This window comes from Vitis vinifera, chromosome 6 (genome assembly GCF_030704535.1).
Source record: "Vitis vinifera cultivar Pinot Noir 40024 chromosome 6, ASM3070453v1".
Classification (NCBI taxonomy): Eukaryota; Viridiplantae; Streptophyta; class Magnoliopsida; order Vitales; family Vitaceae; genus Vitis; species Vitis vinifera.
In genome coordinates, this window is record NC_081810.1 from 24,114,644 (window position 1) to 24,130,772 (window position 16,129).

The window sequence follows — 16,129 nt, forward strand, 5'->3', positions numbered from 1 at the left end:
TTTTGATGAATAAAGGATTTTTGGGTTGGTTCTTGAAGGGTTTGAAAATTGCATATCTTTAACCATTTGGGTTTTGCTGAATATTGCGATTAGTTTTTATTCATGGAGTTGGTGAATCAAAGATTGTTGTCACTTTGTTCGGCTTACTATGCCTTTGTAATAAAATTTTGATTTGAGTTATTTAAAATGTTTCTAAAATCTTTCTTGTAATTGTATGGCATTGTAGACTCCTTGAATATATTTTTAGAATTTTATTGAAGTTTAAAATCAATTTTCAAATAGGAGATATGAATTAAACTTTTAGTAGGTTCAGTTTTCGTTCAATTTTGGACATCTGAACTATTGTTGTAAATTTAATTTATTTGGTGAACTTATTAAATTATTTTGATATTTTTTTCTTTGTTCTAGGCTCCTTGAAGTTAATTTTAGTTTCTTGTTTCATTAAAAACAAGCTCCCTAAATAAAAGAAATATTTTTCCCTTCCTACACCCATTGCACTAATCTAATTTTGAACAAATGGGTGGTTTGGTTAAATTTAAAAATAATCTACTTGTACACTTACCTTTCTATTTTTTTTTATATAAATTAACATTTTGAACACGTTTCAGGATTTTTGGTAGGATTTTATCACACCGCTAGATAGGTTAATTAATTTAGTTTGTGCATGCCTTAGAATTTTGTCTCGCTTTGGACCATTTGAACATTTTTGAAAAATGGGATTAATTGGGGCCTTAATAAATTATTTAGCCACTTAGGAGATAATCTAGACACATAGGATAGTCTCTCCATTTTTTTTTATAATAAATTACCTTTCTAGATATTTTTTTTAGGATTTGATTTATAAGGCCTTATGTTCTGACTACGTGTCGGTAATCCTGTGTAGTGTTTAATTTGATGTTAATTCGCATCTCATCACATGATTTTGGCTTCTATATTGTAATATAGACATAATGAGGATGTTACATAATTTTTATCATAATGAAATAATGCTCTTAGATATTTATTTAGGATTTTTTGAATGCATCTAACTGTTATAATCATTTGTTGAATACTTTGACCAAGTCACTAATTTTGGCATCTCTAGTTCCCTTGTAAATTAATTTAACCTTAATAATGAGTTTTAGATGTGTCATATATGAGAGTAAGTGCTTCTTCATACCCCAAACTATTTTTATTTTATTTTTTTAATTTATGAGGACTTGCATTGTGATTTCATGCATGCTAGAAATTTACATCTTTGAGTTTAGATATTTTGTGTCACTCAAACTTGTTGAGTTCGTATCACTTCATTTAAGTCATATACATGCCATGTATATATAAGATTAGCTATGACAGTTATTTGTTATCATAATTATTTTGTTCATTATCACTAGTGATGAGCTAACCCTTTCAATTCTTATGCAAGTGCATTGTAAGCTATGTAAGCTATCAAGGTATGTTCCTTGCACCTTTTAATCTCTTTAACTTTGTAAATATACATACTATGTGTGTGAACATTCTCATGGCTGATCATGTGTAGCCATGCCTTCATCATTGTTTGATTTCTTGAATAAAATGAAATGCATGTTATATGTCATATTATCTAAACAAACCTTAACACCTTTATGAAAGCACTTTGTGTTGTAGCTTAGGTACACTTGTCTTTTCTTCCTATGTGTATCCTTTGATTTTTTTTTTTTTTTTTTTTTGTGAATAAGATCTCACTAGGCTTTAGATATCAATACTCGTGTTATTATGTGGTATCCTTGTTTTATCAATTAATTATTATAGTTGCCTCAACCTAGTTAGTAGATACCTATTTTAGGGCTTAAAGGGGTATTATCTTATGATACCTTTCCAATAGGTAACCTGACCCTAGACGTAAACTAGGGTTTTCAAAAATGTGATTTTCCAAATCAGAAGTCATCTTTTTAGGGTTTTATTTTTTTCTTTTAAAAATAAATAAAATAAGTGGCGACTCCAATTTTTTTTAAAAAAATCAAATTTTCCCTAAGAAAACAAGTCTCGCCATTGAATCGGGACATATGTGGGAAATGCAGGTCCACACCAATACTCCTATGGATCTTAGTGGTCCTCACTTTGAACTTATATACCTTGTTAGCATGGGTTATAAGTCAAATTGGCTTTAGGTTTATTTTGTGCATAAGGGTGTTTTGGTAATTATGCAAGGTTGCATAAGAGTAAGTGATTAATGTTTCTAGATTAGGCTAATTGATTAATTACTTGGCTATGTTAGATTAATTAATCTATTAAGACCCATTTTAGGTTAGATTAAGTGACCCACGCCCATGTGAACTCAAGTCACTTAAGCCTAGTTAGGAAACCTATAAATACCCCCTAGGGGTTAAGGTTTTCATCACCTTTTGTCTTCCACCATCCAAAAAAAAGAGAAAATCCTAGGCTCCACCCTCATAAACCCCCTATCGTTTGTGTGCTAAGGAAAGAGGTTGAGTCATCAAGCGGAATATCATATGTTTACTAGACTTTCGATGACATCGATTTGGTTCTTTAACACTTGGATTTAAGGTTTGGGAACATCCAAACCATAAGGTTAGTACTTTAACCCTAACTATCAATTTTTGTAAAAATTGGTATTATTTTTGTTACTTAGACCTAAGATGCCAATAGGTCCTGTCCCTGAGTTTTAGTCCTTAAAGACATGAGGTTAGTCTTGTCCTTGGGTTGTAGTCCCAAAAGACACAAGTTTAGTCTTGTCCTTGGGTATGAGTCCCAAAAGACATGGGATATGAAATGTCCTTACGTGATAGTCCTAAAATAGTCATTATTTATGGTCAAACATCTTTTAGAGTATTGATGGTTGATATGTACATTGATGAGGATAAGCAGTTTATCACGTGTGAAAGAATGGATGAGGCAAAGTAGAGATGAAACCATCAACAACATGCATGCATATTTGACATTATTGTATATTTGTTAATAGTTATAAAATATTTATCATGCATGCTACTACGTGTTTAATTCAAGGTTTTTAAGGATATGCATAGGATAATTATAAACTTTCGTACTAAGTTGTGAAGTCACTCTATCCCTTTCATTTCTAGATACAAGTCAGAAGACAATTACTAGGGTTAATGCTTGAGTTTTGCATGTGCTATTGATTGGATTTTTTTTTTTTTTTTTTTTTTTTTTGTTGCTTATTTGAGAGTGTTTTAAGGCTCTTACCTTTGTATTATAGAAAGACGAAATCATTTTAAAGAAATGATATAATTTATGTTTGTTTTTATACACTTATAGTATGGGCTACCCTTAGTGAACCATGAGGTTTTAGTGTGTACAAAGTAATATTGTACGGGTTTTCTTGACATAAAATGAATTATATTTTGTTAATTAATGGTTCCAAAGGTTTATCACATGATACATATTTTTTTATCATAACAGGTTTCCACATCCTCATTTTGGACAAAAATCAAACTTATCATTATTTATTTATTTATTTATTTATTGTCTCCTAGGTTTTGGGAGCACTAATTTTGTATTTGATTAATAATAAGTCTAAAATCCAAGGTGTAACAACTGGTGTTGTATTTTTATGTTTATTTTTAAATAATCTATTTTAAAACATTTTTTTAAGAACAAAATTCTACCCCTTTAAGCCAATGAAAAAGAAAAAAAAAATTAAATGATGGCTCAAAAACCCTAAAGATAATGTTGCCACATCCTTTTCCTCAACAATTCACTTGGCTTTAAGGGACCAATTTTGGCATTGACTCACATATATTAGTCATTTTGGATAGTAGCTCTTCTCATTTTGGTTATTTCTTAGGTTAATGATAGTAAATGCCTAAAGCTCTATTTAAAAAATATTTCTGAAAATTGTTTTATAGCATTTGTAAAGTAAATATCTTTCTGACAACCCAAAATATTTTTAACCTATTTTTCTTATAATTTCTAAAAACATGTTTTAAAAAGGACTTTTAAAATGTAGCACTTTATTTATAATCATTGTCCATTTCATATTTTTGGTTAACAAATTAAATCATGGTAAATGGAGTAAATATGTTAAAATACCAATATTTTTAATTTTATTAATTAAATGTTATTAGCATAATATTTAAATATTGTTGATACAATCAAAAAATATGAAGTAAATTTTTTTATTTAAGTTTATCCATAGAATAAACTCATTTTCAAGATGTTAATTTGAACAATTTATTTATATTATGATTTAAAACAAGTAAATTTGACGTCATTATTATAGTAGGCAAATTTATAATTTTTTTATTTAGAAATTTTATCCACCTATAATGATTTTTAGAACTTTATCTCCATTATATTGTGTATTTATTATGATAATCACACGAGTGAAAGAATAATGATTCCTTTGAAATGAGTTTGTAATATTGAAAAAGGGATTTGAATCTATCCTCTAACGTAATTGTCCCTAGTTTACAATCTTGTCCCCAAATTGATTTTTTTACTTGACAACATAGGGAGGGTTTTTCTTTAGGAAAGAAAGAACATTGAGGGGGTGTTTGGTACGTCGGAATAGGGAATGAAAATAATATTTTGTTTCCTTTCCTATTTCTTAGTGGAATGGAATGAATTTGATGATTCCATTTCTAGCATTTGGATGAATTTAGGAATGCAAAATTGGAATGATTATTTGTTTCCATTCCAATGTTTGATAATAATAAGAATGGAAATGAAAAAGAAATAAATTTATAATAATATCCTTACATATAATTAAAAATATTTTTTTATTTTTACTTTTATTTTAAAAAAATAAAATTTGAGAGGTTTTTTGTTATTAAATAATAAGACTAAAAAAAATATATATATATACTCAATAAATAAAAAAATTAACCATAAAAAATCGTATAACCCTAATGCACAAATATTCAATTATTATTTTTATTAAAAATTTGAATAATTTGTCATGCTTAAGTAGTTATAAAATTATATTTTTCAAAAAATAATTATTTATTATAATATTTAAATTCTCAAAGCTAGCAAATGTTTTTCCTATTTTCAAAAGAGGAAATAAAAGAATTCAAATTTATTCTAATTTTCAACAAGTATCATATCCGATAAAATCCATAACCTTAAAAAAATTTTGTTTTTATTTGTTTTTTTCTTTTTATTTTTTTCCTAACCATTAAAAATTTTCAATATTGTAAACGCATGAAATCCATTTCAATTTTTCTCTCCAATTTCCATTGATACAAGCTAAAGAAACATCAAAGATTCCAAACATAAATTAATAAAAAAAAATTAATCGATTTATAGAGAAGAAGAAACACATATAAAGAAGTAGAAGAAGAAAGAGAAAATAAGGTAAACCTGATCGAAGATGTAGAAGGGAGTTTTCAGAACCTAGTTGCAGCAAACAATGATGAATCCTAGATCCAACAATCAAAATGAACATCCAAAACCCTATAAATTAGAAATTGATTTTTTTTTTTTTAAATATCGTGGAAGGTTTAATTGATTCAATTTGGAAGAATCACTTGTTGTAGAGAATTGGATGATGAGTGGGTCTCTAACTTTGCAAAGAAGATAAGAATTGGATGATGAGTGGGTCTTTAACTTTGCAAAGAAGATAAGAAGTGAATGATGAATGGATCTCTACCTTTGCAAAGAAGATAAACATCGGGTTTGAAGAACAAGATAAGAGGGTAAAATAGTAATTTAGGTTATTTTATATTATCAAATAGGTTTAATGAATCAGAATACCACCTATTTTTAATGAATGCAAATCCGATTCATAAGCTGGATTTGATTTCTGCCGGAATAATTTTTTATTTCATTTCGACCTTCTTAACATTTATCCAAACATAGGAATAAAGGAGAAACGGAATGAGATGTCTATTCCCACTCCCTATTCCCGTGTACCAAACACCCCCTGAATCTATTCATACTCATTTTCTTAAGTTAAACGAAGTTCATGATTCTTATCGGGTTAGAGTCTTATCCCCTGAATTGGATTCCACGTGGAACTCTTTTTTTCTTTTTTTTTTGGTTTTTGAAAAGATGGATATAATATAAAAAGTGAGTGAGTTTTTTTTTTTAAATTATCCCCTGATTCCACGAACTCATTTTTTTTTTTGTTTTTGAAAAGATGGATATAATATAAAAAGTGAGTGATTTTTTTTTTTAAAAAAATAAATTTAATATTAAAAAAGTGGACATGATAAAAAATAAAATAAAAATAGAAAAACAAACAAACACGCCTCTTTCCGAAGAGGACCCTCAAATTGCCTGAAGACACAGAAAATTTCACACGATAATGCAAAAGACTGAAAAACATGTCCCACGTTTTCGTCGGTGATGAGTCCTTTTCTAAGGTGTGCATTTCATATCAGGACACCGTATATGTAATCAGCCTGCAATTATCATTCAGGCAGCTTCATTCCCCCACCTCAGGCATCCAAGCAATCGGTAAAGGTTTATCTGAAGGAAGCTTCAGAAATTCGCATTTATCTATGGCAAGTATTCCACAAATCTCAGCTGCAGCCAGAAGGTATGCTTAATGGTTTTATTGTTCTCTTACAAATATAGAATGTAATCTAATTTTTAATTGTTGAATGTTATTCTTTTGATTTTCTTAAGATTGATTTGCAAATATCTTGGTCTAGCTCATTTTTCTGTTCAAACTAATACACACATAATAGGCTACAAGGTAAGGTGGCACTAATTACTGGTGGCGCTAGTGGAATCGGGGAGAGTACTGCAAGACTTTTCTCTAGACATGGAGCTAAGGTTGTGATCGCTGACATCCAAGACAACTTAGGCCAATCTGTTTGCAAAGAATTGAGTAGTCCTACCTCTGCCTCCTTTGTCCACTGCGACGTGACCAGCGAAAAGGATGTTGAAAATGCCATCAACGTTGCTGTTGCTAAGTACGGAAAACTCGACATTATGTTCAACAACGCAGGCATAGTTGGAGAGTCCAAACCCAACATCCTTGATAATGACAAAACTGAATTTGAGAAAATCCTGAATGTGAATGTAGTGGGTGCCTTCTTGGGAACCAAACATGCGGCTCGGGTGATGATTCCAGGTATAATATCTGAGAATGATTTTTGTTTTGATTGGAATTCGGATGTTGCTTTTTATCCTTCAATTAATTACCACTTTCTGTTTATATTTTTCAGCTGGTAATGGCAGCATAATTACTACTGCCAGCGTTTGTTCCACTGTTGGGGGGGTCGCATCTCATGCTTACACTAGTTCGAAGCATGCAGTGGTGGGACTTGCGAGGAATGCAGCGGTGGAGCTTGGAAAATATGGCATTCGTGTGAACTGTGTGTCGCCATATCTGGTTGTCACACCACTAGCAAAGGACTTCTTCAAATTGGATGACGATGGGGCATCTGGTGTATATTCCAACCTCAAAGGGAAAGTTCTTAACCCAGAAGATGTGGCTGAGGCTGCTCTCTACTTGGCCAGTGAGGAGTCCAAGTATGTGAGTGGGCATAATCTTTTAATTGACGGAGGTTTTACTATAGTAAATCCAGCTTTCGGTATATTTTGAGGAACTGATTCAAGGTTTTTAATCCATGAATTGATTCCAATATGTATGTTGTCATGAAACTACAAGGGTATGAATTTGTAGTTCTTTTTTTCTAGCTCAATTTTTTATTTTAAAATTTCTCTGAAAGAATTAAAGATAAAATAGAGAAATTTGATTGCACTAGGGTACACACATTTACAAAACAAAAAAACAAAAAACAAAAACACTCACACACCACCCACAAAATCTCTTAGAGTCTTTGCAATTGTAAAAACCATAGAGTTTAGAAACCACAAAACAGATGTTATCCTTAAGACTTATAACTTAGTATCTATACTAATCTTTATATTTGCAATGCAACACCATGCTTGCTCCCAATGGATACCTCAACCCCTTGAGGAGATGTGCAATTCTCTCACAAACCAAAGAGAAAGAATCACGAACTCTTTAGGAGTATCATGATACATGAAAGGCTAACAACACTTGTTCCAAAAATAAAAGAAAAATATTTTTTTGATATAATATTTATAGGGATGAAACACTAGTGGAATAGAATTCTAAAGTTTCTAAAAACCAATTTCAAAAAATAGAAAAAAATTAAAAAATCATAATATTTACATTTTGGTTGGTAAAAGCAATTGAGCTATTCTTGCAAGTGCTTAAATGCAAGTCGATCATATTTTTATTTTAAAAATTAAAAACCTTATGCTGAATTAAAAATACGCTAAAGTCTTGTGTGCCATATTAGAATTATTAACCTTTTTCAAACCTTTCTATTTTCTACTATCCTTGGTGGATCATGTAGCAATCTTGAGTCCTCAATGGAGTGTAAGATAATAAATATGAAATATCATAAGGCGGGATGAATGGAATAAAAATTATCAATTTAAACTAAGAAATCGAATGCACTAACAATTCCCTCCTTTGACAATTATGTAACAAAATATAGATTACATAAATTCTTCCATAATCTCAAATAGAGTTTATAAATCTCTTAGTATCACTTGTCCCAACCAAACACCTCATATTAGATGTACAATATCCATAACGCATCCAATGATTTTTGAAGCAAGAAAATTTATGATTTGCACACATGAATCAAAGCAAATACCAGGGAAAAGAAATTGGTGGAAAAAATATATAAGAATTTAAGTAATGGATCACAAAATAATGCCTAAGATGCATATTAGGTATAAATATCCAAAAAGAATATATCTCCTTATTTTTGTTGCAAAATTGATAAAGTAATAAATTAATCATTGAACACAATATGAGTATGAAAAACCATAGATAGATATATTGATAAATCTTTGTTCTGGATACAAATAAGATAATGATAATGCAAGTATATTTGTACCATAACAAAAAACATCAAAATAACATAGTAAAAAAAATCATCAAAATAAAAAGTTAAAGAATATACACTATTGTATTCCAAGGAATGTTCCTGAAAGGATATAGAAGAGTTGAGAAAATCATCATTGATCTCATCATGTCCATGGGAGTTCATTTTTTATTTATTTTTCACAACCCTATTTTGTTGTGAAGTAATAGGTGCACTTAACTAGGATATTATCTCATACTCCATAAGAAAATAATCAAATTCATTGCACATGTACTCTCCACCTTGATCTAATCGAAGTGTCGTAATATGTTTTCCTAACTGCTTTTCCTATTCCATCTTAAATTCCTTAATTTTATCTAAGACATCAAATTTCTTATCCATAAGATAAACATATCCATACCAAGGGTAATCATCAATGAATATAGTGAAATACCCAGACCCTCTACATGAATGGACATTAAAAGGTTGCACATGTCAATTTATAGTAACTTCAAATATTCTTTGACTCTATACCTTTAGTTGTAAATGGTCCTAAGTCATTTTACCCTCTATATAGGATTTGAAGACTAGAAACTCTTATAGAATCAAAGTTTATAATGATCAAGACTTAGACTTAACCAATCATTGGATTCTGTTTAGATTAATATGACCTGGGTGTAGATGTCATCAGTATGTTTGATTAGTACTAGGTATCTTTTTTTTTTAAGTGAGATTTGATTATTCTTGACATTATTATTAGCTAAAATGCTCTTAGGTGTGATGTGAAACAAATTATCAATAACTGGGCTTAAGAAAATAAATGATTTTGACTCTAGTTTCCTTTAGGAGACCTTATCAGTTTCCTTTGGGATCATTAAGGGGATTCTCAAAGAACATAGGAATACTGTTCCTATAGGAGTCAAAGATTTCTCAGGTTCTTCTACTAAGAAGAAGAACAATAACACCAAATAAGGAAAGTTCAGGAAAATGAATAAGAGAGCAAGCTTAAGGGTAGGTGATTCCTTTGTGACCTTTTGGGGAACTAGAAAAAGAATGTCTAGTTCACCTAAGGAAAAAAGAAAAGTATACATCATCTCTCTTTATTGAATATTCAGTAGTGGATTTCACCATTGATGGTGGATAGATTCTAGGCCCACTATTTGTAATACTTTATAAGATTTTCAACAATTGAGAAGGTTATATAATGGGATTGCATTTAGATGCAATTATAAAGATAGTTGTGTAGGTTAGTGGGATGTAATATCTTCTTCTTTTATATGTATTCATTATCACTTTGTCAAGTGATGAGAATGGTCAAATCTCAAGATTGAACCTAGTACTATTTAAACATTTGATATCTAGACTTAGGTCATATTAATCTAAATTAGATCTAAAGACTAGTTAAGTTTAAACTATTTGATTCTAGAAGATCTACCAGTCTGTAAATTTTATATAGATGATAGAATGACTAAGAACGCTAGAGCTAAGGAATGTTTGGAGTTAGTCTATACTAATGTGTATTAACTTTTTTGTGTTTATGCATGGAAAGTGTGGGTATTTCATCACTATTACTCTAGGTTTGAATATGTGTATAGGAAATATGATGCATTGGCAAAATTAAATAACCAATTGGGTAAACATATCAAGAAACTTTGATTAGATGAGGTGTCATGTCTAGTTGGTTTGATTCTTTCCTTAGAGAGCACAAGAATTATATCCCAGTTGTGTGCACCATGGACTCTATTGCAAAATGGAGTGGAAGAAAAAAGAAATAAAACTTTAATGGGCATAGTGAGATCGATGACAAATTTCTCATTTTTTTTCTTACAATACTTTTAGGGATATTATTAGGAATCATTACATTTATAGTCAAGATCATCATAAGGTGTTTGTTAATACAAATGTCAAATTTCTAATGAAGACTATATGATAAGGAATGAGGCAAAGAGTGACATAGATTGGAGGATACTTTAGAAAATAGTCCCACTTATGCGCAAGTTACTATGTACTGATTAGATGTTACCATTCTTATGATTTCTAGTACACTAACACCTCATCATAGTGGGAGGTTTATATCCCATGGATTATGATGAAGACGTAAGTGGTGTTTGTGCTCATTTTAGGCTAGAAGTTGTAAAGGTATAATTATAATCTTTGAATTCTAACATTGTTTCAGTTTTTATAAAAGCACCTAAAGGGATAAGACCCACAAATGTAAGTTAGTTTACTAGAGGAACAAAGGAATAGATGAAAGCTTAAGTTTTATGTATCTAGTCTATAGTTAAAGGTTATAGTTTGAAACTTTGTTTCAACTATAAAAAACCTTTTCAATGGTATTCATACTCAAATTCATTAGAGTACTCCTATCAATTGGGTGCATCTCATTTATGAGAAATGCTAACCAAACATTTGCATAGCAAATGACCTTATGTGTACAAGAAAGCATAGGGAAGCATGATGGTACTCTTAGATTTTGTAGGTAGATAACAATATATTCATTAGGAATGATGTAGGGATATTGGGCAGTGCTAGACCCAGCAAGATTGTCCCTATCATAATTTAAAGGGATATTGCTTTATGATGGGACTCGATCTGCAATGGATCGAACTCATGGGTTGGAATATGCGTACCAATTGGCAGATCACAAACGAGAGGGCAGGGACACTTCAGAATTCCTAATTTGAAAAATGGGCAAGGTCGTCCAGTCCAGTAGTTTTCTACTCAATTTTAGATATCTAGAAATGACACAACATATTCTACGGTTTAAAGTCCTTTGGGACTACAAGAATAGGAAAATTGTGTTATGTCTCCTACATTGAACAAAATTTGGTCAAGTGCATGATGTAGGACTCCAAGAAGGGTTTTCTACCTTTAGATCTAGAGTTGTTTTTCTTAAGATAAGTGTCATTGGACATTTGAGGAGAGAAATCACATTAAGGCAATCCCTATACCTTTGCAATGGGTAACCTTATGTATGTGGTGTAATATGCTAGGTCGAATATTTGCTTTGTTATAGGAATGGTGAGTAGATGTTAGTCCAATCCAAGATTAGAGTCTTTGGCAAATGTTAAGCATATACTAAAGTATCTTAGGAGAACAATGAGATATATGCTTGTGAGTATTTATGATGAGTTCGTACTCATTGGATATTAGGAATTAGACTTTCAAACCGATGAGAACTCTTGCAAGTCTACCTCTAGGTATGTGTACACTTTCTGTGGTTTTTGTTGTTAGTAAAGAAACAAAGGAAGCTATTTGGCTTCAGATGTTCCTTATATGAACTAAGGATAGTTCCCTTGGTTGTATCTTCCAAGATCCTATTTTTTATAACAATAGGATGATAACACAATCTAAAAGAACCAAAACATCACTAAAAGAGAAACACATATAAAGGAAGTACCATTTTTAGTGACATAGTTAAAAAAGGTAATGTGACTGTGGAATAGATTCTTTTTGTGATGTCTAGTCTGCTTTTGGGGCAAGTGGGAGTTTATTGGGATTAAACCCTTAAAAGTAAGATATGATGTAACAAGGTTAGACTTGACTGTCACCTAGCTAACCTTTTCATGCATTAACATTGATTTGAACATGCAACCCATATCTCGTACATTATATATGACTTAGGTCTATTAAGAGTTGCACAAAAGATACAAGTCATGGGTTCCTTGTAAGTAGATAAGTTGTCCATGGTTAGTTCATGGATTTAGGCAATCCAATTATCAAGATAAGTTTCCCATGGTGAATGCACTAGTGCATGTGATGCACATTGGACAAAACATGTGGTGAATCATGACATAAGGCTATCAATTTTCATAATTCATTAGGCTACCATATTGCATGGACTCTTAACCTTAAGGTGATATTGAGCATGTACCAAAATCAATAGGAGACTTTGACTTATGGGTGAAATCCTAAAGTGGTCATATATCTCTATGGATTAGGTAAGTGGGATATGTAACCCAAGGATTGGATAAGTAATCTTGATAGGTGATAGTACTACCTTGTTAGATTATGGACACTAGTTCATTGGGAGTTTGCATGAAGTGGATAGTAGGTCATAGACCCGAACTTCATCTCGTTGTTATTTATATAGAGTATTATAGTGCAATCAATTCTCTATAATGAGATGCTAAATTAACTTGAGAATTGGATTTTGAGGGAGTTAGTGCTCCTATGGATCCTAGTGGTTCTTACTTTGAGCTCATATACCATGATGATACAGTTTATATGAGTTGGATTGGCTATAACTCATACATCTAATCCAAATTACAAACATATGATATCATAGGAGATAGCATGCAAGTGGGAAAATGCTACACTAGCTTCCATCTAATGTAGTTGTACCCATGGAATTGCATAAGGAAATTGATGTTTCTATTGGATTCCTCATATGATCCTCAACTAACATTTCCTTAGAGTATATCGTAGGCTTCGGAGGCATTTCTAATAACTCAACATTTTCTTCCCACATCTCCAAGGCTTTGCTCATTGAAGGATGGTATATGGGCTTCATCTGTATACACCATAGTGCAACTATCACCATTTTCCTAACAAGCTTTTTTTCATCTTCGATGGCATCTCCCAAGTCTATGTTATCCCCTTGATCATATCTATTGTAAATCTATGATGGAAAATATATTTGACTCGAATGCTCTACATTTGCATTCACATTCTTTCTTCTCCCCACCATCTCCATTAACAACGTTCCAAAACTATAAACATAAGCTTTGTACAAAATACCTCCAATATTTTTATAAAACAATTCTGGAGCAATATATCCCAATGTTCCTCATGCAATAGTGAGAGACACCATACTTTCATTGTTGAATACAATTTTGCAAGGCCAAAATCTAAAACTTTTGGTGTAAAGTCTTCAACAAGAAGAATATTGTGTGGCTTGATATCAAAATGTAGAATTTGCATGTCACAACCTTGATGTAAGTATTCAATCCCATGTCCCACTCCAAGTGCAACCTTATACAACCTTTCCTAACTCAAAAAAGTGTTATTTTCTTTTTTAAGAAAAATAAACTTATCAAGAGAACCATTGGACATGAAGTCATATATAAGTGCCTATTTTGATCATTGTACACAAAACCCTACCAATCTCACCACTTTAACATGATGAATTCTTCCTATTGTTGCAAACTCATTGATGAAATCTTGTCCATTAGCTTTTGACATGACTAGCACTTTTAGAGCTACAATGTGACCACTTCGAAGTTTTCCTTTATATATAGTGCCAAAGCCTCCTTGACCTAATTTATTTGCGAAGTTATGAGTCATCTTCTTTATGTCTAAATATGAGTACTTGATTGGTTAGATTTTTGTGACTCTGCAAGAATTCTTCAATCCTATCATCTTAGGATAGATGTGTCCGGTGGAACTTGTAAATCAAATAGGCAAATAGGCACAACATCCTGAGCATAGTCCTTCCTATGACTAAACACAAATCAAATGTAAAAAAATGAATATTTTAAGAAAAATGAACAAGATATAAAAAAAAAAAACAAAGTTAAATCCAACAAATATAGATGGTAGAAAAAACTATTCTACCTTCATATCAAGTAAAATACTAAGTTGTGTGTTAGAGAGCCATATGAAATAGCTACTTTAACAATCACTTTACACTGTGTTGTTGCTTGGGGAGCAATTTGACGGAAGTTATGGAGCCTTGGATAAGAAGACCCCAGTTTCAATTCCATTATTTTGACTTCTTTATATGTTAGTGGAGTTGAATTACATTTAAATTTGGGAGAAAAATTTGAATTACATCTAAATTTATTTTGTTTTGTACAGTCAAACAAAGCAAAATCAATTTAGAGTTCATTGTACAACCTTTAAATTCAAGTATTCCAAGAATTTTCATATCAACTCTTTACAATATTGTTTTTACAAAAAATTAGTAGTTGGAATTTAGGAGGCTTACCAATAATATGCAGTATCCAACCACCTAGTAAGAAAGAGATGTAACAAATTAAAAATATGGACCAATATAAGTGAGAGACATAAATGACATTAGAAGAGGAGACATGTAAGTGAAGAAAGCCTTACCAATCATCGAGGTGTTGCAGGGATAGTGAAGTCTGCAATTACCAAGTTCTTTTTAAAGTCCTATGTCAAACCATCCAAGCCAAGTTAGTCACAAGGAAGAATGCCCTTAATTGCCTAAATTTTAAGTTTTTTGAAAAGCAAGAAATGAAGAGATTAATTAAGATGAAATAACTCAAAATAAATCTTGCAAATCTAACATCGAAAGGTTGCTGGGCTCTAGAAGTGCCTTCAACAATTGAATACGCATAGATGTGCCAATGGTGCACGAATGCGGAATATCTCCCACCGACACATCGTCTCCGACTATTGCGTTAAGTGTTTGTTGGCGAGGAAGCATGGAATTATAGGAATGTAGTTGTCGTCCCTGATTGACTGCTCACAGTTCATCTAAACTATTGTATTGAATGTTGGTTCAGAAGGCAAAGGAGAATAAGCAGCACTCCATTGATAAGGCAAATAATATGGAAAATCATACTCAAACTCGGTATAATATGCACCAATGGAATGAAGAGGACTGGAGATCAAAAAGTTGTCCTTTTTTCGCCCAGGATCCACTACCCGAATTGTATAATTATGGTAGTTGATCTGGGTAACTAAGTATTTCCCACCGTGAAGGTTTATCACAGTACGATTGTTTTCATAAAACAATCCATACTCAGGGTAACTGCAGCTGGGGGGATCGCCTTTTAATCGAAAAGGGTAAGAAATGTTCCGAATATCTCCGCAGGAGGAGGCTCTGCATATCTGGTACTTGTGATGCTTAGCAACACAAACTGAAAGAAAGCAGGCATGGATGACTACTGTCATGAGGCCCACTCCCACGAGTTGTGCCTCCTTCAGCATTATCAACTTTTAAAGAGAGAGAAATGCTCTGTTTTTGGGTTGTGAGTTCCAGAGAGAGATACTCTGTTTTAATTGCAACTTTCTTCAATATATTATTCTTCCCCAAACTGTTTGATTTTTCAACGTGGACCACACTTTCATCCTTTCACATCCAGCCAATTGTGAGCTTCCCATTATTTAGAATCACTACTAAAAATGATATGGAAATTATGGTTTAAATTAATTTATATAAAATATTTTATTTGAGATTTAATTTTTAAAATTTTATTATGTGTGATGATAATTTTTCTATTAATATTAATTTATTTAAATAATTAAAATTATTAATAATTTATCTTATTAAATTAATTTTAATTTATAAAATATTAGGAATTTATTATTATTTTTTATATTGTAGCAATTTTTTAAGTAAAATTAGATTTTTAATATTTTAA

The 16,129-nt window shown here is 31.4% G+C and overlaps 1 protein-coding gene and 1 long non-coding RNA gene across 2 annotated transcripts; one reads left to right on the plus strand and one right to left on the minus strand.

Annotated features, from left to right (window-relative positions):
- The first annotated feature begins 6,227 nt into the window (after positions 1–6,227).
- LOC100265556 (borneol dehydrogenase, mitochondrial-like) lies at positions 6,228–7,592 on the plus strand. The gene is made up of 3 exons (XM_002272170.4): positions 6,228–6,481; positions 6,633–7,021; positions 7,116–7,592. The coding sequence occupies exons 1-3, from the start codon at positions 6,267–6,269 to the stop codon at positions 7,493–7,495; spliced, it is 984 nt and encodes a 327-aa protein (XP_002272206.2). The 5' UTR covers positions 6,228–6,266; the 3' UTR covers positions 7,496–7,592.
- A 6,848-nt stretch (positions 7,593–14,440) lies between these two features.
- On the minus strand, positions 14,441–15,933 carry LOC109122811 (uncharacterized). The gene is made up of 3 exons (XR_002030313.2): positions 15,050–15,933; positions 14,853–14,912; positions 14,441–14,751 (listed from the first exon to the last, which is right to left on the minus strand). It is a non-coding gene; the product is annotated as an uncharacterized LOC109122811 (long non-coding RNA).
- Between the last annotated feature and the right edge of the window lie 196 nt (positions 15,934–16,129).